General features: G+C 43.4%; 1 protein-coding gene across 2 annotated transcripts in view; it reads left to right on the plus strand.

Moving 5' to 3' along the window:
- Positions 1 to 21,828, plus strand: part of tat (tyrosine aminotransferase) — a 57,363-nt gene that overhangs the window by 26,025 nt on the left and 9,510 nt on the right. For both annotated transcript variants that reach the window (XM_085915319.1, XM_085915318.1), the window contains 5 exons: positions 321 to 388; positions 756 to 914; positions 5,131 to 5,269; positions 5,347 to 5,399; positions 16,164 to 16,316. In XM_085915319.1, the coding sequence (XP_085771445.1) occupies positions 321 to 388; positions 756 to 914; positions 5,131 to 5,269; positions 5,347 to 5,399; positions 16,164 to 16,316 (572 nt within the window). The remainder of the gene's footprint in view (positions 1 to 320; positions 389 to 755; positions 915 to 5,130; positions 5,270 to 5,346; positions 5,400 to 16,163; positions 16,317 to 21,828) is intronic.

Here is a 21,828-nt window from a genome sequence, read left to right on the forward strand (position 1 = left end):
TGCTTGGTAGGCCAAATGAGCATTCCAAATTTCCCCTAGGTGTGAGTGTGAGTGCGAATAGTTGTTCGTCTTTGTCTGCCCTGCGATTGGCTGGCAACCAGTTCAAGGTGTCCCCTGCCTACTGCCCGATAACGATCCCCGTGGGGACAAAGCGGTACAAAAAATGGATGGATGTTAATGTTAGATTACATTATAATACATGTGCATAATTTTGTGCATCATAGAGTTGTTCACATCTCTTTCATTTGATTTGCTTGCAACTGTTTCTTTGTTAAATCAGTATTTTAAGATCTCTGTATACTTTGTATTTTTTCTGACAGGTTACTTAAAGAGTCGACAGGTGCTAGCCAACTTTTACAGCTGCCCTGAGGCTTCTATAAAACCAGAGGTATATCTGCATTCCACTCACCTGTGATAACAGTAAAAAATGAAAATAAATATGACATTCTGAAAATTCCTGCAACATGAATAGAATAAACCACTCACTTTTTGGTTCTTTTATCACAAACAGAGTATTTTAGGTTGTATTACCTGACATGTTTCGGCATGAACTTCCGCCTTCAGCGGCGGAAGTTCATGCCGAAACATGTCAGGTAATACAACCTAAAATACCGTTTGTGATAAAAGAACCAAAAAGTGATTGAAAAAAGGAAACAGAATGAACTTAGTACAACTGAATAGAATAAATATTGAATGCATAAAATATTAATAGGTTTGTAATGTGATGTCCTACTTGCTCTGCCCTTCCAATGCAGGATGTGATTTTGACAAGTGGGTGTAGTCAGGCCATTGACCTGGCTATTAGTGGCCTGTGTAATCCAGGGGACAACATCCTAGTTCCACGCCCAGGCTTCTCGTTATATAAAACTCTGGCATTATCCCTTGGCATCGAGGTCAGATTGTACAACCTGCTGGTATGTAACAGCTTCTCATCCCTTTAATAAAATCAAGTGTTTTTCCTCTTAATAAAAACCTCATAACAATTATTAAATGCATCCAATTAAATAATAAAGGTGGATGGTTAGCCCAGAGGTGGGCAAACCTTTTGACTTGCGGGCCGAAGTGGGTTCTAAATTTTGACTGGGTAGTCGAACCAGGAGCAGATAGATGTAGTGTTTGTGTGAAAAAATATAAATTACATGTTAAGATCATTGCATAATAGGTTTTGGCCTTTAGTAGGTAGTTAAGCATGGATATGGAAAAAAAAGCTTTTGAAAACAAATGCATTTATTAACAGCATAAAAAAAATAGTTCACCAAAAAACTACTATCAGTGGTTCTCATTATTACTATCGTTATTATGAATAACAGTTTCCATCACTTCAGCGGCTGCAGGTCAGATTTATGAAAGATCTTATGAGGCAAAATCACATAAAACGCCAAACATTCTGACCAAATACATCATCTTGAAGAATCAGTGAAATAAAGCCTAAATAAAGTAATAAAGAATCAAAACGGCAAAACAGTGACGGATATCTGAAAATCAGAGCAGAGCTTTAACTCACAAGCACCTGGTGACAGAGGTGAGGTAACGGGAAACACTTCCTTAAATTTCGTTTTTCTACTCTAATTTCTGCATACTTCATACTATTTCAACTGTTCATCTTTTGCCTACCTATTCCACACCTTCCCACTTCGCAAACATTCCACATTTTTCCAATTTGAAATTCAACCAGATTTTCCAAAATTTCCTTTTTCCACTCTAATTTCTCCATGTTTTAACCGATGCAACTCATTCCAACTTTCAATTGTTCATCTCTTGCCCACCCATTCCACAACTTCCCACTTACCAAAAATTTCAAATTTGAAATTCGACCAAGTTCTCCAAAATTTTGTCTTTTTACTGTAATTCAACACGAGCCATTTTCCCGGGTGGGTTCGAATCTCACATTGGCCGTCTTGTCATTACACATTAGCGCGCTTCTACCATTTCGCCCCTCATGAAGCAAATTCCAGCGCTTAAACAGTAAGACACTGTTTAGCTCAGCAGGTAGAGCATCAGACTCCTACCCTCATTGTCTTGGTTCGAGCCCCACATTGGGCAACTTTCTCATTATCCACTTTTATCATGATTTTTTTAGCTAACTCATCTTTATCATCATTTTATTAACGGGGCACTTCATCATTTTTTTATCATTCATTTATTCATTTTATGTCTCATCATTTATCATCATTTTTTCCCAAACTCAGTTTTCCCGCTTTTGATGTTAACACATCATTTTAACTAATTATTTTATACATCATTTATCATCATTAATTTACCATTTTTATTTCTCCTTTATTTAACATCATTTTTTTCCCAAACTCATTTTTCCAGCTTTTCATTTTAACACATCATTTTTACCCATTTAATATATTCAACATCATTTCGCATTATTAATTCACCATTTTAAATTTTTTCCTTTTTTTTCATTTTACGTGAAAAGTAGAATAACAATAGTGTGAAGTGTCTTCGCCTTCACACGCAATTTCTCCAGAAATTGCAATTTCTAGTTAGTGTGAAGGCGAAGGCCTTGACACTATTGTTATTAGTGTGTATCGCCTTCACACTATTGTCTTTCTACTTTATTATTAGTGTGAAGGCGAAGGCCTTCACACTATTGTTTTTCTACTTTTCTCTATTGTTTTTCTACTTTATTATTCGTGTGAAGGCCTTCACACTATTGTTTTTCTACTTTATTATTATTAGTGTGAAGGTGAAGGTCTTCACACTATTGTTTTTCTACTTTATTAGTGTAAAGGCGAAGGCCTTCACACTTTTGTTTTTCTACTTTATTAGTTTGAAGGCGAAGGCCTTAAAATCCCCCATTCATTCTTAATGGCACATTCAACACGAGTCATGTTCCTGAGTGAGTTCGAATCTAACATTGGCCATTATTTTTATTCATTCATTTATTCAATTAATTTTAACACATTTTAATAATTTGTTTCATTTAACGTCATCATCGTAATTAAATTACCATTTTTTTAATCATTCTTTCTCAGGATTTAGCATTGGATTTAGGATTTTTCCACTGCATCAATAGTAAGTCACTGTTTAGCTCAGTAAGTAGAGAATGGCACATTGCCATTTTGCCGAGTGGGTTTGAATCTCACTTGGCCGTTATTTTCTATTCGTTCATTTTTTATTCATTCAATTTTAACACATCATTTTAATAATTATTTTATGCAACATCATCATCATAATGTCCCATTTTTATTTCTCATTTAATAGCATCATTCCACCGCACAAGCAGTAAGTCATTGTTTAGCTCAGTAAGTAGAGGATGGCACATTCAACATGAGTCAGGTTGCCGAGTAGGTTCGAATCTCACTTGGCTGTTATTCTTTATTCATTTAATTTTAACACATCATTTTAATAATTTCTTTCTTTCAACATCAGCATCATAATTAATTTACCATTTTTATTTCATTTAATCATTATTTCCCACAATAGTGTGAAGTGCCTTCGCCTTCACACGCAATTTCTCCAGAAATTGCCAATTCTAGTTTCTTTTTATTATTCTTTCTTTCTAACTACTCCTACATGCTTTAACCGATTCACCCCATTCCAACTTTCACACGATCCAAAAATTCACGGCATGTTTGCTACCATTTTATTTGTTCATAACATTTACCGTTTTTGCGTAATTAGCAAATTTGTGCCTTAAAATCCCCCATTCATTCTTAATGGCACATTCAACACGAGCCATTTCCGCGGGTGGGTTCGAATCTGACATTGACCGTTATTTTTTATTCATTCATTTATTTATTCATTTAATTTTAACTTAATAACATCATTTTGATAATTTATTTCATTCAACATCATCATCATAATTAATTTACCATTTTTATTTTAATCATTTTTATTTCTCATCTTTGATCATTATTCCAGTTGCAAGTTGGAACGGGTTGAATCAGTTGAAAAATGTAGAGGTTAGCGTAATTGTTCAACCCCCATTGAGAATGAATGGGAATTTAAAAAAAATTATGCCTCATATTTTTTAATTTTGAAGCAAAACTAAAACTACAAGTTCAAGAGGTTCACTTTGGAGTTCAAAAGTTGAAACGGGTTGAAACGGACAAAAATTGTTGAAGTTAGAGCAAATGTTGAATCCCCCTAGTGAATGAATGGGAATTAAAAAAAAAAATTGTGCAACATTTTTTTGATATTTGGAACGAAACGAAATATATGGGTTCAGACGGAATATACAGCTTCAGGAGGTTCACTCTTGGGGTTAAAATGTTGAAACGGGTTGAAGTTCGGGCAATTGTTGAATCCTCATTGAGAATGAATGGGAATTTTATAAAAACTTTCAACTGTTCATCTTTTGCCTACTTATTTCACAACTTCTCACTTACCAAAAATTCCACATTTACAATTTTGAAATTCACCCAAAATCTTCCAAAGTTTTGTTTTACACTTCTCATTTCTACATTTCTCAAATAATTCAACTCATTCCAACCTCATTCTGCAGCAAGTTATTCAGTTTCTTTGACTTCACACGCAATTTCTCCAGAAATTGCATTTTCTAGTTTAGAGCATATTGTTTGTCTTTTAAATGTCCGATTCACATGAGGGTTTTTTTGTGGTTTTATGTATTTTTAGACAAAATCAGACAAATTGCTTCGGAACTCAACAGCTTCGCTTCTCAACGCTCAAGGAACGAGTTAGTGTTGAATTCCGGGGTTCAACTGTATATTAAAACCTCATGTTACATAATATACATAGAAGCGACAAGAAATCTTGAGGTTGTGGATTTAAATTATCTATATATCACTTCAAAAATAGAACAACTTAAAAAACATAATGGTTTATTACAAGGCTGTTTCACATGCAACTCCAGAGAGAACATCAGCATTGCGGAGTAATTTCATTTTACTTCATTTGTATTTGATCAATTGAATTTGAAGATCATTTTGCACAATCCTGCATGTTTCGGAGACATCCACTGGAGTAAAGCTGCAAATTACAGGATTATTTTATTCCTCTTTGATTGGCCCTAATTATACCAGGAAATCTGATGAATGAACACCACAATTAAAAAAAAATACTCTTCTGCTTTGCTGCTTGGAAGCCTCACACTGACATGCCTCTCTTTTCTGCATTGTGTGTGGTCTATTAATTAATTAATTCTTCCAAAACTGCTAGCCGGAGAACTCATGGGAGGTGGATCTGCAACATTTGGAGAGCCTGGTTGATGATAAAACATCCCTTCTAATTGTCACCAATCCGTCTAATCCATGTGGCTCTGTTTTCACCAAAGAACACCTACAGAAGATCCTCACAGGTCAGGAGCAATACTGCCGCAACTCTTGCACATAAATCTCCTCTATAGATTTATTTATTGGTTGTTGATTTTCACAGTGGCTTCCAGAAACTGTTTACCTATCCTGGCAGATGAAATCTATGGCAACATGGTGAGTCCACTGTACGGGCTTTAAAATCTTGTATCAGATTGACATGTGCATTTGGCTAGCCTTTATGGAGAAATGACAAGACACAATTTTCAATACAAGTGACAGCAGAGATTGTTTGTTTTGTGGTATTTGTCCTAGAGGATAGTTAAGTCAAAGTTCCAAAGATCATCGTCACACACACATCTGGGTGTGGTGAAATTTGTTCTCTGCATTTAACCCATCCCCATGTGATTTTGATCCATCCCCTGGGCGAGAGGGGAGCAGTGAGCAGCAGCAGTGCCGCGCTCAGGAATCATTTGGTGATGTAATCCCCCAATTCCAACCCTTGATGCTCAGTGCCAAGCAGGGAGGCACATTTTTATAGTCTTTGGTATGACCCGTCAAACGGGGTTTGAACCCACAACCTTCCAGTCTCAGGGCGGACATCCATTGAATGTCCCCGTGACATTCTATCGATCTAATCCATCCAGCTATCCTACCGGCCGGGATGGGAAAGTTTTAAAAACAATGGTCTGAGGACAGATCGAAATGCTTTTTTTTTTGTCCTCCTGGTCTCTATACTCACGGGTACACACAGGCAAGTCAATTGTTATTTGTGTTATCTTGGTCTGATATTTACATTTATTTGATGAGCTGAAACATTTAAATAAGAAAATGATGCAAAAGTAATAATTTGAGAAGAGGGCAAATACTTTTTCACAGTACTTTACATCTGAGTGTTAGTGGAAATTCAGAGAAAAGGATCTTATAATAAATTTAATTATGTAAATTGTGTATTATTAATTCGCCGATGGTGTCGGGGTACACTCGCCTGACTTATGTGCAGGCAACTGATAGATTCACTGGTGGTGGTGTGCACGTAGGTTTGATTGTTTGTTTGCCTCTATATGTGCCCTGCAACTGGCTCGTGACCAATTCAAGGTGCAGTCTGCCTTTTGCCCAATGTCAGCTGGGATGGGCTCTAGCACCACCCGCAAACCTGAACAGGATAAGCAGTGTTCAATATGGATGGATGAATATTTTAGTTTAATTTTCTCATCCAACGCTGAACTAACTATAGTAAAAAGAGCTAACCTCGCCCTTGTTAAACTGAATTTAAATGTTGGTAATTAAAAAATGCTGTTGTAAGAATATGTGACTAAACAAAAGATTGTAATATTTCCTTCTCAGCTGTTTCTCCTAATGGTAATTTTATTCGACTAATAGTATTTGACAGGTACATATTAGCGTATTTAAAGTCAGTGTTCCATGTTAATAATGTATTAATTTTCTCATGCAACGCTGAACTAATTATAGTATAAAGAGCTAACCGCGCCCTTGTTAAACTGAATTTACATGTTGGTAATCATAAAATATTCTGTTGTACGAATGTGACTAAACAAAAGACACCTGTAATATTTTCTTCTCAGCCATTTCTCCTACTTGTTATTTTATTTGACCAATAATATTTGACAGGTAAATATCAACGTATTTAAAGTCAGTGTTCCATCTTAATAATGTAAACACGATAATCTTGAATTAATATCTATTGCCAACTGAACAATTTTTACTCAATAGAATTTATTTAAACATACAAATCTGCTTTGTTAAAGCCAGACATAGATAGTACGCAAATTGTAAAAAAATCCATCCATTAATTTAAAGGAGCTACGAAGAACCATTTTTTCACGAACTGCATTTTAATTTCCTATCCAGTGCACAAATCTATTGCTTCACTTTGTTCTAAGTCCTGCATGTCTCTTGTGTTGAGCAGGAATTTGTGGCAGTCGAAAGGTTGGGGCTGTTTAGTATATTCACAAAACCTCCCCACACTGCCAAGATACGTAAAATCATTCCCCATTTTACAGCAGAAGAATGACGGGCTGCATATGTTTGGAATCAAAACAGATGCATGGAATGAAGAAATTGTTGAGAAAATTGGGGGTGGGGCTCTTTTTTTCATCATTGATGGGAGACTGTCAGTGAACACGACAAGGTCAGAAATGCATGTGCTCTCACTCTGAGTACAAAACATAAAATAAATCAGTAGACCTACATAGCTTTCTACAAAATAGTTGGCTGATTTGAGTGACACTGTATTTCACAAGTGTGTTTGTTTGTGGCCAAAGGGACATTGGGCCAAAGGGACACTGTGCCCGCGTCAAGAATATTGTTTGGCCTTAATGTGAACCAATATCTTGTATGTGAAACTCATAGGTCTCATTGTCTTTTGTTCCACACTTTTTTATTCCCCTCAACAATAATGGTAACAAACCAAATAGAAAATTGTCTGCTTTTAGGGTGACCACCCCTCCTGGTTTACGTTGCCATTGCGTGTACAGATGTTTTACCCTTTGTCCCGCCTCACGCAAATTGGCCATCAGTCCTGCTTTGTTATTTGACCTTGCCTAAATTAAAACAGGAATACGATCATAGGCGTTGTCTACTACTGTTAACCAATGTTAAGAGGCAAAAAAAAAACTGGATAGTTGATTGGCTGAGTCATACATCAAACTGGTGCACGCTTCCTCATCCTTACCAACAGTCTCAAACGGGAGAGTGCAGTTGTCAGTCATGTCAGCAGCCACCTTGCCAGAAAATGTTGGTCGGCTGCTACCATATGGATTTCTGCATTGTCCCGAAAACTGTTTCTGCTGCTTGATGAGGTTTTTTTCTTTTCTTTTCCACAAACAGTAATTGTTATGAAATAAAGATTTTGCTTGTATTCTAATAAATGTCTTCCAGGCAGGTCTTACAGCCTATCACTCACAGCAGAGGCAATTGCTCTAAGATTGCAAGGGCTTCCCCTAAAATGTCAAAAAATTATTAGTGATTAAAAAGTTATTAAATAGATACCAAAGTCAAAGTCTGCTTTAATGTCAATTTGTTTACGTTAAGACACACAAAGAGATCGAAATTACGTTTCCCACCATCCCACAGTGACTAGACACATTACACAATACATACAAGCAAATAGCACAGAGTAATAATGATTAGATAAGAGCGATCAATGAGTAAACAGAATCTCACATACGGGTCTCTGTTCTCCAGGTGGGTGAGGGCAGAGTGGAGGGCAGAGCAGATGGCATCCTCAGAGGACCGTTTGGCTCGCAAACTTGAAGGGGTCTATGGTGGGGGGGAGAACGGATCTGACGTGCGCCATGACAAGCTGCTCAAAGCACTTCATGATGATGGGTGTCAGTGCCACGGGGCGGTAGTCATTGAAGCAGGAAGGAGCAGGTTTTTTCAGCACAGGTATGATGGTGGCAGCCTTGAAACATGAGTCGATGGCCCGCTGCAGGGAAATGTTAAAGATGTCCGTGAAGACATCCATCAGCCTCTTAGAGCAGTCCTTCAGCGCTCAACTCGGGATGTTGTCCGGGCCCGCCGCCTTACGGGTGTTGATAGCGGCAAGCGTCCTCGTCACGCTAACGGCAGAGGCACAAGGGCTGCTCGTTCGGAGGGGGAGGGGTCTTCAGCGGGAAAGTGCTGTTCTGAGCGTCGAAGCGAGCAAAGAAGCGGTTCAGATCGTTGAGCAAAGAAGCGGTTCAGATCGTTGAGCAGAGGGCCCTCACAGCTCTGCGGTGCAGGCTTGTAGTCCGTGATTGTCTGAATGCCTTGCCACAGGCTCCGTGCATCCCTGCTGTCTTTGAAGTGGGCGGTAATCTTGGAAGAGAATGCCTTTTTCGCTTCCTTGATGCCCCGGGACAGGTTCGCCCTATCTGATCTCACGCCCACTTCATCCCCAGCCCTGTAGGCTTTGTCTCTGGCCCTCAGCAGCCCGAGGACAGCCCCTGTCAGCCATGGCTTCCAGTTAGCCCGAGTGACGATGTATTTTGTGAGGGTCACATCATCAATGCACTTCGCGATGTAAGAGGTCACAGAGTCAGTATACTCCTCAATGTCCGTGTGATTGTTGCAAGTGGCTGCCTGCTTACTGTTGTGTGTACATGTCATTGACTAAATATGCACTACAACGCGCTCAACCTTTGAATCAGCTTATCACTGGTAACGACATGGCTTTCCTTTTACTCATTACGGCAGGCTCACAGTGCTTTAAACAGTTCAGACGTTGAGCGTCAACCAAGTTCAATAGGGGAGCAAAGAGTGCAGCAAAACGAGACAAGTCATTGGATAAATGCTGGGCTTTCTCCTGCCCATCGGACACCCATTTTTTAATTTTCATTCTGCTCAGAATTGACTTGACTTTCCTAATCCTTTTAATGACATTTTCTTTGTTAAAAGTCCTGTATTAAAACCAGGACTTGCAGGGCAACAGAGGAAAGCTATGTGATTTCTTGCAGTTTCTGAAAGACATGGAGTTGGACAGTGCAATGGCTCAAGTGCACAAAACAAATTGTTATTAGTGGCAACGATTGGAGCTACATCTGCAGGTGTAGAGAGGAGCTTCTCCTGTTTAAAGTGACTCATGTCTTACACCCGCAACACCATGCGCCAAGGCCTTTTAAGCAGCCTAGCTATGCTGGCCATTGATAGGACAGTAGTCAAGTCCCTGGAAAAGATGCTTTGTTGGTACGGCAGGGTTACAAATCATTTTGAAGAAAAGGTAGAATTTACATATAAATAAACCGACACATTTTATGATGTAAGCCCTAATTGTGCTTCCCCTCCTTTGAAAGACCAGCATCCGCCACTGACTTACAGTATGTTGAAGGTTTTGAATAGGATATGCTAATATTTATTTTAATTAGATTCATTTAAAGTGTATTTTAGATTTTATAATGCCTGGTCCTTTGAACCTTTGACATATTTGATCACCCCTATAATAAAAAATAAAAATGTGTCTTTTGTCTCAAATGGACCTATCCCTTAAGCTTCCAAAAGTTATGTCTGTCCCACATAACCATGCTACTTGTCCTACCAGTCTAGTTCTTTCATTAAAAAAAAGTATGATTCTACCTAATACTGTTCTTAAGTTATCACCATTTGAAAATAGCTTGGTTTCACTCAAATCAGCAATCTCAGACAAAATAAGGAGAAAATTAAGATTTGCACAAAGATGTATTTTCGACACAACTGTGACTATTTTTTGGTTTAGTGACATCTCAAAGATTTTAAAAGCCCTTCCCTTCTAGAAAATATAAACAAAAATAATAAAAATCAGTTTTTAATTGCAAAACTATTTATTTACATGTATGATAAAGTGTGAAAACAGAAAAAAAATTACATTTACCAATAAACTTGGCCAATAAAGCTGATTCTGATTCTATTTACAAAGATGTTTGTGTGTGTGTGCTCAGATTCATGTCCCACATCTGAGCATTTATTACGACGCCGATTAATCTGAACTGTGGCACAAACAATTGCCACTCACTACGTGTACGCCTGGCTTTTGAAATGGACGCCTGTGTCTGTCGCATACTCACAGCCACCTCTAAATTCGCTCCATCATCTTGCTCATCATTTTGCTTACGACGAGCAATAGCTTGCTCATTTTTAAGATGTTTTTTTGACTTGATTTTATTAATTCATGCTTGCAGTGGAGCCAAAAAGGCCCCACTGAAAAAACAGCAGAACTTCAAAATAACAACAATAAAAAATTTAAATATTACAAAAAAAAAAAAAAAAAAGCAAGACATGTTTTTCAAAGCAGCAGGCATGGAAAAACTTCTGGGCCTGGGCATGGAAAAAGTGGCAGTTCTGGTGGCCGTGCTGTTTTGCTTGTTTAAAATAATTTCTATATAATGTCATTATACAGCCTGACTGCAGTATACAAAGTGGAGTTTCTCTGCCTGTTGGTCTTGGCCCTGGGTTCAGGTTCAGCCAGCTTGTGTTGGTTTCTCAAACTTCTGGCAGTGCACCGCCTCGTGTCGGAGGTCGCAGGTCATGCACAGGGTGTTGCTGATCATGCATGTCTCTGACCAGCTTCACTGCAGCCTCCTCCCTCCTGTTCTGGAGTGATGGTAGGGGTAGTGAGAAGTTACCTGGTCTTCTGATGATTTTGCAGGCACGTGTCTGGACTCGCTCAAGCTCTGCTTGTTGTCTTTTAGAGCAGCCCACCAAGAGCACTGGACTGTATTCCAAACATGGCCTAATCTACACCCCTCTCATTAGGACATGTCTAATGGGCAAGTGCTGTTTTGAGCATCGAAGCGAGCAAAGAAGCGGTTCAGTTCGTTGAGCAGAGGGACGTCGCCCTCACAGCTCTGTGGAGCGGGCTTGTAGTACGTGATAGTGTGGTCTTCTACCAACCCAGAGGTTGCAGATTTGATCCTCAGCCATTGTGACCACGTCGAAGTGTCCTTGAGCAACCACCAGTTGCTAATTTTTTCATCCTTCGGCAATAGATGTACTGTTATATTTTCCCAATCCTTTATCATTAATACTCGCTGTGCCAATAGTAATTAGATGTGCATGGAGGAATGAGCCAAAATACCAGCAACAGTGTGTGAAAACCTTGTGAAGACGTACAGAAAACGTTTGGCCTCTGTCATTGCCAACAAAGGATACATAGCAAAGTATTAATATGAACTTATTTTATTGACCAAATACTTGTTTTCTACCATAATTTGCAAATAAATTCCTAAAAAAAATCAGACAATGTGATTTTTTGGATTTTTTTTTTTCAAATTTATTTTGTCTCTCATAGTTGAAGTGAAAATTACAGGCATCTCTTATCTTGTAAGTGGAAGAACTTGCACTCCCACTGACTAAATACTTTTTTGTCATTGTAAGTGCCATTGTTGGCCCCGCTTCATTGTCACTTTAAGTGACAGCCCATTCACCATTTGGATGTTTCTTCAGTTCTTTAATGTTCTGTGAAGTCATTAAAATTCATTACCAACATACAGTGGAGCCTCGGTTTTCGAATGTCCCGGTTCTCGAACAAATCGGTATTCGAACAGAAAATTCAAGATTTTTTTGCTTCGGATATTGGCCGAAATTTGAATGTCGAACCTCGCAAGATGAGCCGAGAGGACCCGCATGCCAACTGACTTTGTTTGTTATTACATTCTCGTTACTCTGAGGATTGCATCAACCCTAATCTTCCTCCAAAGGAAGCAAGTGGGAGCAGTAAAGCCATCCTAAAACAAAAAGACGCTCCTAAAGCAATGCGACAATGAGAGCCCGGTGCGCTGCGGTTGCGCAATCGGACCAAATTAAGCTCCCTGCGCACTGAGGTCCACTTAAATTTTGGAAAGTCCATTAGGACTTTAAAAATATTTTCTAAACTTTAGCGATCGCTCTGTCAAGCGGGTGAGAGTGTGGCCTGAGGGGGCCTCTGAAGCTCTTCGAGACTGCTTTGGCCCTACAGACTGGGACATGTTTAAGCAGGCAGCCACTTGCAACAATCTGACGGACATTGAGGAGTATACTGACTCTGTGACCTCTTACATCGCGAAGTGCATTGATGATGTGACCCTCACGAAATACATCGTCACTTGGGCTAACTGGAAGCCATGGCTGACAGGGGGTGTCCTCGGCTGCTGAGGGCCAGAGACAATGCCTACAGGGCTGGGGATGAAGCAGGCGTGAGATCAGCTAGGGCGAACCTGTCCCGGGGCATCAAGGATGCGAAAAAGGCATTCTCTTCGAAGATTACTGCCCACTTCAAAGACAGCAGGGATGCTCGGGGCCTGTGGCAAGGCATTCAGACCATCACGTACTACAAGCCCGCTCCGCAGAGCTGTGAGGGCGACGTCCCTCTGCTCAACGAACTGAACCGCTTCTTTGCTCGCTTCGATGCTCAAAACAGCACTTGCCCGCTGAAGACCCCTCCCCCTTCGACCGTGCAGCCCCTGTGCCTCTCTCCCGTTAGCATGAGGAGGACGCTTGCCGCTATCAATACCTGTAAGGCGCCGGGCCCGGACAACATCCCGGGGCGAGCGCTGAAGGACTGCGCTGAGGAGCTGATGGATGTCTTCACGGACATCTTTAACATTTCCCTGCAGCAGGCCGTCGTCCCGTCATGTTTCAAGGCTGCCACCATCATACCTGTGCCAAAAAATCCTGCTCCTTCCTGCTTCAATGACTACCGCCCTGTGGCACTGACGCTCATCGTCATGAAGTGCTTTGAGCGGCTTGTCATGGCGCACGTCAGATCTGTTCTTCCCCCCACCATAGACCCCTTCCAGTTTGCCTTCCGAGCCAATCGGTCCTCTGAGGATGCCATCTGCTCTGCCCTCCACTCTGCCCTCACCCACCTGGAGAACAGAGACTCGTATGTGAGATTGCTGTTTGTGGACTTCAGTTCTTCATTCAACACCATTGTTCCGCAGCGTCTCATCTGCAAACTCGACAAGCTGGGCCTCAGTACCTGCCTTTGCAACTGGCTACTGGACTTCCTCTGTCAGAGGCCTCAGGTAGTACGTGTTGGTGACAATGTCTCCGGCAGTATCACGCTGAGCACGGGGGCCCCTCAAGGCTGCGTGCTCAGTCCGCTGCTCTTCACCCTGCTGACGCATGACTGCACCGCAACCTACAGCAGCAACCGCGTGCTGAAATATGCCGACAACACGACTGCGGTGGGTCTTATCACCGGGGGCGACGAGACCCAATAGAGGTCGGAAGTCAACCTTCTGGCCACGTGTTGCAGGGACAACAACCTCCTGCTGAACGTCAGCAAGACGAAGGAGATTGTTGTTGACTTCCGGAAGGGTCATGCCCAACACCTGCCGCTGACGATCGACGGTGCTGTGGTGGAGAGAGTGAGCAGCACCAGATTCCTAGGGGTGCACATCAGTGAGGACCTCTCCTGGACCACCAACGCTGCGTCGCTGGCGAAGAAAGCTCAGCGCCGCCTGTACTTTCTGCGGAAACTCAGGCGAGCAAGTGCTCCTCCTGCCATCATGACCACATTCTACCGTGGCACCATTGAGAGCGTCTTCTCCAGTTGTATTGCTGTGTGGGGTGGTGGCTGCACTGAATACAACATGAACGCTCTGCAGCGCATAGTGAACACTGCTAGTAAGATCATTGGGGCTCCGCTCCCCTCCCTGAAGGACATTTACACCTCCCGTCTCACCCGCAAGGCGACCGCGATTGTGTGATGCGAGTCACCCCGCTCACTCTTTGTTTGATCTTCTGCCCTCTGGGAAGAGGTACAGATGCCTGCGCTCCCGCACCACCAGACTTGCCAACAGCTTCATACTCCAAGCTGTCAGGATCCTGAATTCTCTCCACCCTCGGCTGCATAACGACCTGTTCTTTTGTGCTGTACTCTGGCTGTCTGCTGTATGCACACTTGCTCCATTTTGCTCCTCTTATTTATTTATCTATTTATTTATATATTGTTTATTTATTTGGGTTATTTGCTGATTCATCGCTCTTGTCTATTCGTTTTTGCTCTTTGTGCTATTTGCTTGTATGTGTTATGTAGTGTGTCTAGTCCCCGCAGGACGGTGGGAAACGTAATTTCGATCTCTTTGTGTGTCTTAACGTGAAGAAATTGACAATAAAGCTGACTTTGAGTTTGACTTTGACTGTCACAATAATGCAACCAGCGCGGTGCAGTTGCGCGGTCGGCGGCACGCTACGTGTTAGAGATGTTCTGACTCTAACTTATTTTTGCAAGAACCACAACGGGAGAAAGTATGCCCTTTTTAAACACTTGCAAGTGGAGAGTCATTCGTTGCTGTGCATACAGCGATCATCGAATGAGGTCTGACTCGGGCCTCTTGCAAGAGCCTTTTTATTGAGAGAAACAGGGTGGGGTGTGAATGGGCAGGATGGGGGTGAAACCCCTGGCCTCTGATCACATCATAGCAGGGGTTGTTTTACGATGTTGAGTAGACAGAACAACTTTGATTGCGTCTTCTACAGTTGGTCAATCAGTGCAAAGGATCTTAGCACTTTGTTCTACTACTTTGTTAAGACAGGACAATCTTAGGTTAATTATTACAGATTACATTCCAGCATAATAATATGATCAACCTAATCTATCCAACCCTAACACTACGGTTGCACGTTCGGTGGTGCGCTGCAGTTGCGCGATCGGACAAAATTAAGCTCCCTGCGCACTGAGGTCCACTTAAATTTTGGAAAGTACATCAGGACTGTGGCTCGGTGGCACACTGGTTAGCACGTCCGCCTCACAGTTAGGAGGGTGCCGGTTCGATTCCATCTCCGATCCTCCCTGTGTGGAGTTTCCATGTTCTCCCCGAGCCCGCGTGGATTTTCTTCGGGCACTCCGGTTTCCTCCCACATCCCAAAAACATGCTTGGTAGCCCTAATGAGCACTCCAAATTGCCCCTAGGTCTGAGTGCGAGTGCGGATTGTTGTTCGTCTCTGTGTGCCCTGCGATTGGCTGGCAACCGGTTCAGGGTGTCCCCCGCCTACTGCCCGATGACTGCTGGGGCTCCAGCACGCCCCCGAGACCCCCGTGGGGACAAAGCGGTACAGAAAATGGATGGATGGATGGACATCAGGACTTTAAAAACATTTTCTAAATTTCAGCGACGGCTCTGTTGCATGCAACCAGGGCGGTGCAGTTGCGCGGTCGGCAACACGGTGCGCTGCAATTGCGCGATCGGACAAAAATGCGCAAATGAAAAAATGCTTTAAAAATGAGTTTTTTTTGCTTGGAATGGATTCAATTTCTTTCCATTATTTGTAATGGGAAAACATGATTAGGAATTCGAACGATTCAATTCTTTAACAGCCTTCTGGAACGGATTGTGGTCGAAAACCGAGGCTCCACTGTAATTACTAAGCCTTGTGGTGTCAAAAGATTCACAGAAGATTTTGTTTTTCTGTATTTATATAAACAAAGAGATTGCACGAGCAAATGCAAAACTGAACTTAATTTCATTTGTTTTTCCTCAGGTGTTCCCAGGTTGTGACTGCCCCTCCCTGGCATCTCTCAGCAGTGATGTACCAATAATTTCTTGTGGTGGCCTTGCTAAGCGCTGGCTAGTGCCCGGTTGGAGGTTGGGATGGATCCTCATCCACGACAGGAAGAACATCTTTGGACCTGAGGTAGTGATGGCAAAATGAAGCCTTGTGAACCACTGAGGCTTTTCAGCCATTTGGTTTGCACTCGGTTTGAAGAGTCAAGGTGCTTTATTAGCGCCATGATGCCATCAAGTGGTCAACAAAACCAAGCAGTAAAATAGACACAATTAAATAAGATTATGGGCTGGACAAGACGACCAAAAGTAGCCATATTTCAGTTTTAGCAGTCGGTGTATAGTTTAAGTTGTAAAATATGCAGAATTAAATAAGATTATAGGCTGAACAAGATGACCAAAAGTAGCAATATTTAGTTTTAGCAGTCAGTGTATAGTTTAAGTTCGGTTAAAGTAAATAATAGAAAATAAGCAGACTGTTTATGAGTATAAATGGAAATGAGTTCAAAATGTCCAAATCCCTGAAGGTTTTCAAACCAGGACACAATGATTGAAAGCATTATGACCTTTATTATACAGGTGATATGAACATAAAGATACAATGACCACACACTCGAGTACTTCTACTCTCCGAGTACTCTTCTCTCAGGCACAGACCAACTCTAATTCTCCGACTAACCTGAAGCTGTGGCTCAGGCAGTAGAGTGGGTCGTTTAGTAACCGGAGGGTTAGCGGTTTGATCCCAGCTCTGTCAGAGTCACATGTCGTTGTGTCCTTGGGCAAGACACTTCACACCTTGCGCATCTCTGACCAAATTAAGCTCCCTGCACACTGAGGTCCACTTAAATTTTGGAAAGTACATCAGGACTTTAAAAATATTTTCTAAATTTTAGCGACTGCTCCGTCACAATAATGCGACCAGCGCGGTGCAGTTGCGCGGTCGGCAGCACGCTACGGTTGCGCATTCGGCGGTGCGCTGCAGTTGCACAATCGAACAAAATCAAGCTCCCTGCGCACTGAGGTCCACTTAAATTTTGGAAAGTACATCAGGACTTTAAAAATATTTTCTAAATTTCAGCGACGGCTCTGTCACAATAATGTGACCAGCGCCGTGCAGTTGCGCGGTCGGCGACACGCTACGGTTGCGCATTTGGCGGTGCACTGCAGTTGCGTGATTGGGCAAAAATGCGCAAATGAACAAATGCTTAAAAAAGGCGGGTTTTTTTGTTGTTGCTTGGAACGGATTAAATTTTCTTCCATTATTTGTAATGGGAAAACGTGATTCAGAATTCAAACAATTCACTTCTCGAACAGCCTTCTGGAACGGATTGTGGTCGAAAACCGAGGCTCCACTGAAGTTTATTTTGTGTAGCAACGTGTATATTGTTAGACTACAGTAGTTTCCGATTGTCTAGGGAGGCCGTGAAGGCAGCAAAGGGGGAGGAGTAAGTGCCATCCAGGGCCCTTGCGTGTGTTGGCTCATATGTTGAACTCTTGATTTGTGATTAAAGAGCCAGTTACCAAACCCACGTCTTGCCTGGTACTTTGGTAAAGCTATAATATAATTATATACTATATCTGTGGAATAATTGGGGCCGCAACTGACGACGAGGCTGACGACAGCGCCGCATGTAGGTCCGGAATCGATAGCTGTTTTTTTTGGGGGGGGGGGGTTCACATAGGATTCTGGTGGATTTAATGATTTGGAGTGACACAGATGGTTCGTTAAAATTCTTGTTTAAATTACATTTATTTGATAAATCTAGTCTGACATCAGCGGCGCACGTAGTCTTTCCGGCGTCAACAGCTGTGTGTGTTCGTGTGTGTGTATTGTTTGTTTTTGTTTTTTTTGACACAAGATGAAGATTCTGATGGATTTAAAGATTTGGAGTGACCCGGATTGTTCTATAAAATTGTTGTTTATATTATTGTTATTTCATTCATAGTTTATACATTGTTGTATGGGCCTGTGGAAAATTTGAACTGCAACGCGCCGCTGACGTCGGACTTGTTTACATAAAGGAGGACAAACTCGATCCATGGCTTTAATGATTTGGAGTGACACAGATGGTTTGATAAACGTGTCATTTGTGTTATAGTTATTTGAATAACTTGTACTGTTACATCAGGCCCGTTCTCAGCTTCTCGTTTATGTTTATGTCACGTTAGCATACTGTATCGTTAGCCTGTTGTTGCTGGTTCATGTCTGTTTTTGGTGTTGGATTTTGTCAAATAAATTTCCCCCAAAATGCGACTTAAACTCCGGAGCAATTTATATATATTTTTTTTCCTCTATATTGTGCATTTTATGGCTGATGCGACTTGTATTCCGGAGCGACTTTTGGTCCGAAAAATCCGGTAGTTACTTTCTGCAAAGAAAATAATTTGAGTATTGAGTAGTTCAGGTTTAACTGCTTGGCATGTCTGCCTATCACACCTCCTCCAGTGCACTTTGATGTCAGCTGCTGGGTCGTCAGCTGGAACCATCTTTCACTGATGTGTTGCCCCCTAACCAGCACACCTCGCCGTTGGCAGGGTTAGGGTTTTTGTTGGGATGTCTCCCCACGGCACTACTGACCTCATTACGGTGTTGAGCCCCAACTGCTATCCTTCCTCCGCAGCCATATCCAGAAACTCGCCTTCTCTGCCTCTTCCGCCAACTCCTTGGTTGCCCTCTTCAGGCTTGCTTCGGTCATTCCTGCAGCGCGGAGGAGTCGGACTGTGGAACTCTGGAAGCGTGTCATACACTGCCTTCAGGAGGAAACTGAGCCGTGACTGTAAGGTTAGCCAGATGTCGGCCCCACGTTATGACTCTATGGATGGTATCCTCCCAATGAATCCAAGCTCCCTGTTTTCCCTGGGACACCATCTTGATTAGGTATTGTCCTTATGAGACCTATTCCACTACCATGGTCTTCCTCTGCTCACTTGTGGCATTTGACCACAACTGGGTTTATTGTCCCCAGCCTTGCCCGAGTGACTTGGACTCTTCCAAGGATCTTCTTATCCTGCAGCTTGGCGACCGCTTGGTCCTCCTCCTCCTGGGCTCTCCACTTCCTCCCGGTATGGACAGTCGCCTCTGCTCTCTGGACTCCCTTAGCTTGAAGACGATGCGAGTCTTCTCCTGTCTGTATCCTGTGCTGATGGACTTCACGGGCAGTTGCAGAATGCTTTTGCCCCAAAACAGCAAAGCAAGCCCAACCACTTTCTCAAAGTCAAAAACAAAGTCAAAGTCCGCTTTATTGTCAATTTCTTTACATGCCAGGCACACAAAGAGATCGAAATTACGTTTCCCACCGTCCCACGGTGACTAGACAGTACACAACACTCACATCAAATAGCACAAAGAGTAAAAACGAACAGACAAGAGCAACAAATAAGTAATAAGCAAATAACCCAAATAAATAAACAATAAATAAATAAATAGACAAATAAGAGCAGCAAAATGTAGCAAGCGCTCTAATAGCAGACAGACAGATCATAGCGCAAAAGAACAGGACATCATGTAGCAGAGGGTGGAGGGGGGAGGGAATTCAGGATCCGGACAGCTTGGAGCACGAAGCTGTCCCTGAGTCTGGTGGTGCGGGAGCGCAGGCATCTGTATCTCTTCCTAGAGGGCAGAAGTACAAACAAAGAGTGAGCGGGGTGACTCTCATCACACACAATCGCGGCCGCTTTGCGGGTGAGACGGGAGGCGTAAACTTCCTTCAGGGAGGGGAGTGGAGCCCCGATGATTTTACTCGCAGTGGTCACTATGCGCTGCAGGGCCTTCATGTTGTACTCAGAGCAGCCACCACCCCACACAGCGATGCAGCTGGAGAGGACGCTCTCAATGGTGCCACGGTAGAACGTGGTCATGACGGCGGGAGGAGCACTTGCTCGGCTGAGTTTCCACAGAAAGTACAGGCGGCGCTGGGCCTTCTTCGCCAGCGACGCAGTGTTGGTGGTCCAGGAGAGGTCCTCACTGATGTGCACCCCCAGGAATCTGGTGCTACTCACTCTCTCCACCACAGCTCCGTCGACGGTCAGCGGCAGGTGGTGGGCGTGACCCTTCCGGAAGTCAATGATAATCTCCTTGGTCTTGTTGACGTTCAGCAGAAGGTTGTTGTCCCTGCACCAAGCGGCCAAAAGGTCGACCTCCGATCTGTAGTGAGTCTCGTCGCCACCGGTGATCAGACCCACCACAGTCGTGTCGTCGGCATATTTCAGCATGCGGTTGCTGCCGTAGGTCGCAGTGCAGTCATGCGTCAGCAGGGTGAAGAGCAGCGGACTGAGCACGCAGCCTTGAGGGGCCCCCGTGCTCAGCGTGATGCTGCCGGAGACACTGTTGCCTACACGCACTACTTGAGGCCTCTGACAGAGGAAGTCCGGTAGCCAGTTGCAAAGGGAGGTACTGAGGCCCAGCTTGACAAGTTTGCAAATGAGACGCTGTGGAAAAATGGTGTTGAATGCAGAACTGAAGTCCACAAACAGCAATCTCACATACGAGTCCCTGTTCTCCAGGTGGGTGAGGGCAGAGTGGAGGGCAGAGCAGATGGCATCCTCAGAGGACCGATTGGGTCGGAAGGCAAACTGGAAGGGGTCCACGGTGGGGGGAAGAACAGATCTGACGTGCGCCAAGACAAGCCTCTCAAAGCACTTCATGACGATGGGGGTCAGTGCCACAGGGCGGTAGTCATTGAAGCAGGAGGGAGCAGGATTTTTCGGCACAGGTATGATGGTGGCAGCCTTGAAGCAAGACGGGACGACGGCCTGCCGCAGGGAAATGTTAAAGATGTCCGTGAAGACATCCATCAGCTCCTCAGCGCAGTCCTTCAGCGCCCGTCCCGGGATGTTGTAGCAAGCGTCCTCCTCACGCTAACGGCAGAGAGGCACAGAGGCTGCTCGTCCGGATGGGGAGGGGTCTTCAGCGGGCAAGTGTCGTTCTGAGCGTCGAAGCGAGCAAAGAAGCGGTTCAGTTCGTTGAGCAGAGGGACGTCGCCCTCACAGCTCTGCGGCGCGGGCTTGTAGTCCGTGATTGTCTGTATGCCTCGCCACAGGCTCCGAGCATCCTTGCTGTCTTTGAAGTGAGCAGTAATCTTGGAAGAGAACGCCTTTTTCGCATCCTTGATGCCCCGGGACAGTTTCGCCCTTGCTGATCTCACGCTCGCTGCATCCCCAGCCCTGTAGGCTTTGTCTCTGGCCCTCAGGAGCCCAAGGACAGCCCCTGTCAGCCATGGCTTCCAGTTAGCCCGAGTGACGACGTACTTTGTGAGGGTCACATCATCAATGCACTTAGCGATGTAAGAGGTCACAGAGTCAGCATACTCCTCAATGTCCGTTTGATTGTCGCAAGTGGCTGCCTGCTTAAACATTTCCCAGTCTGTAGTGCCAAAGCAGTCCCGAAGAGCATCAGAGGCCCCCTCAGGCCACACCCTAACACGTTTGCGAACCGGCCTGGAAGTTCTCACTCTCTTTCTGTACGCGGGGGTAAGCAGAACGGTGACGTGGTCAGAAAGTCCGATGTTGGGGAGGGGGGTGGCCTTGAAAGCTCCTTTATGTGCAGTGTAGACCAAGTCCAGGAAGCTGCCACCACGCGTTGGAAAAGTAACATGCTGGTGAAGCTTTGGAAAGACAGCATGATTAAAATCACCAGCGAAGAT

The sequence above is a fragment of the Syngnathus leptorhynchus genome, chromosome 6 (assembly GCF_054491065.1).
Source record: "Syngnathus leptorhynchus isolate UIUO chromosome 6, UIUO_Slep, whole genome shotgun sequence".
NCBI classification, from domain to species: Eukaryota; Metazoa; Chordata; class Actinopteri; order Syngnathiformes; family Syngnathidae; genus Syngnathus; species Syngnathus leptorhynchus.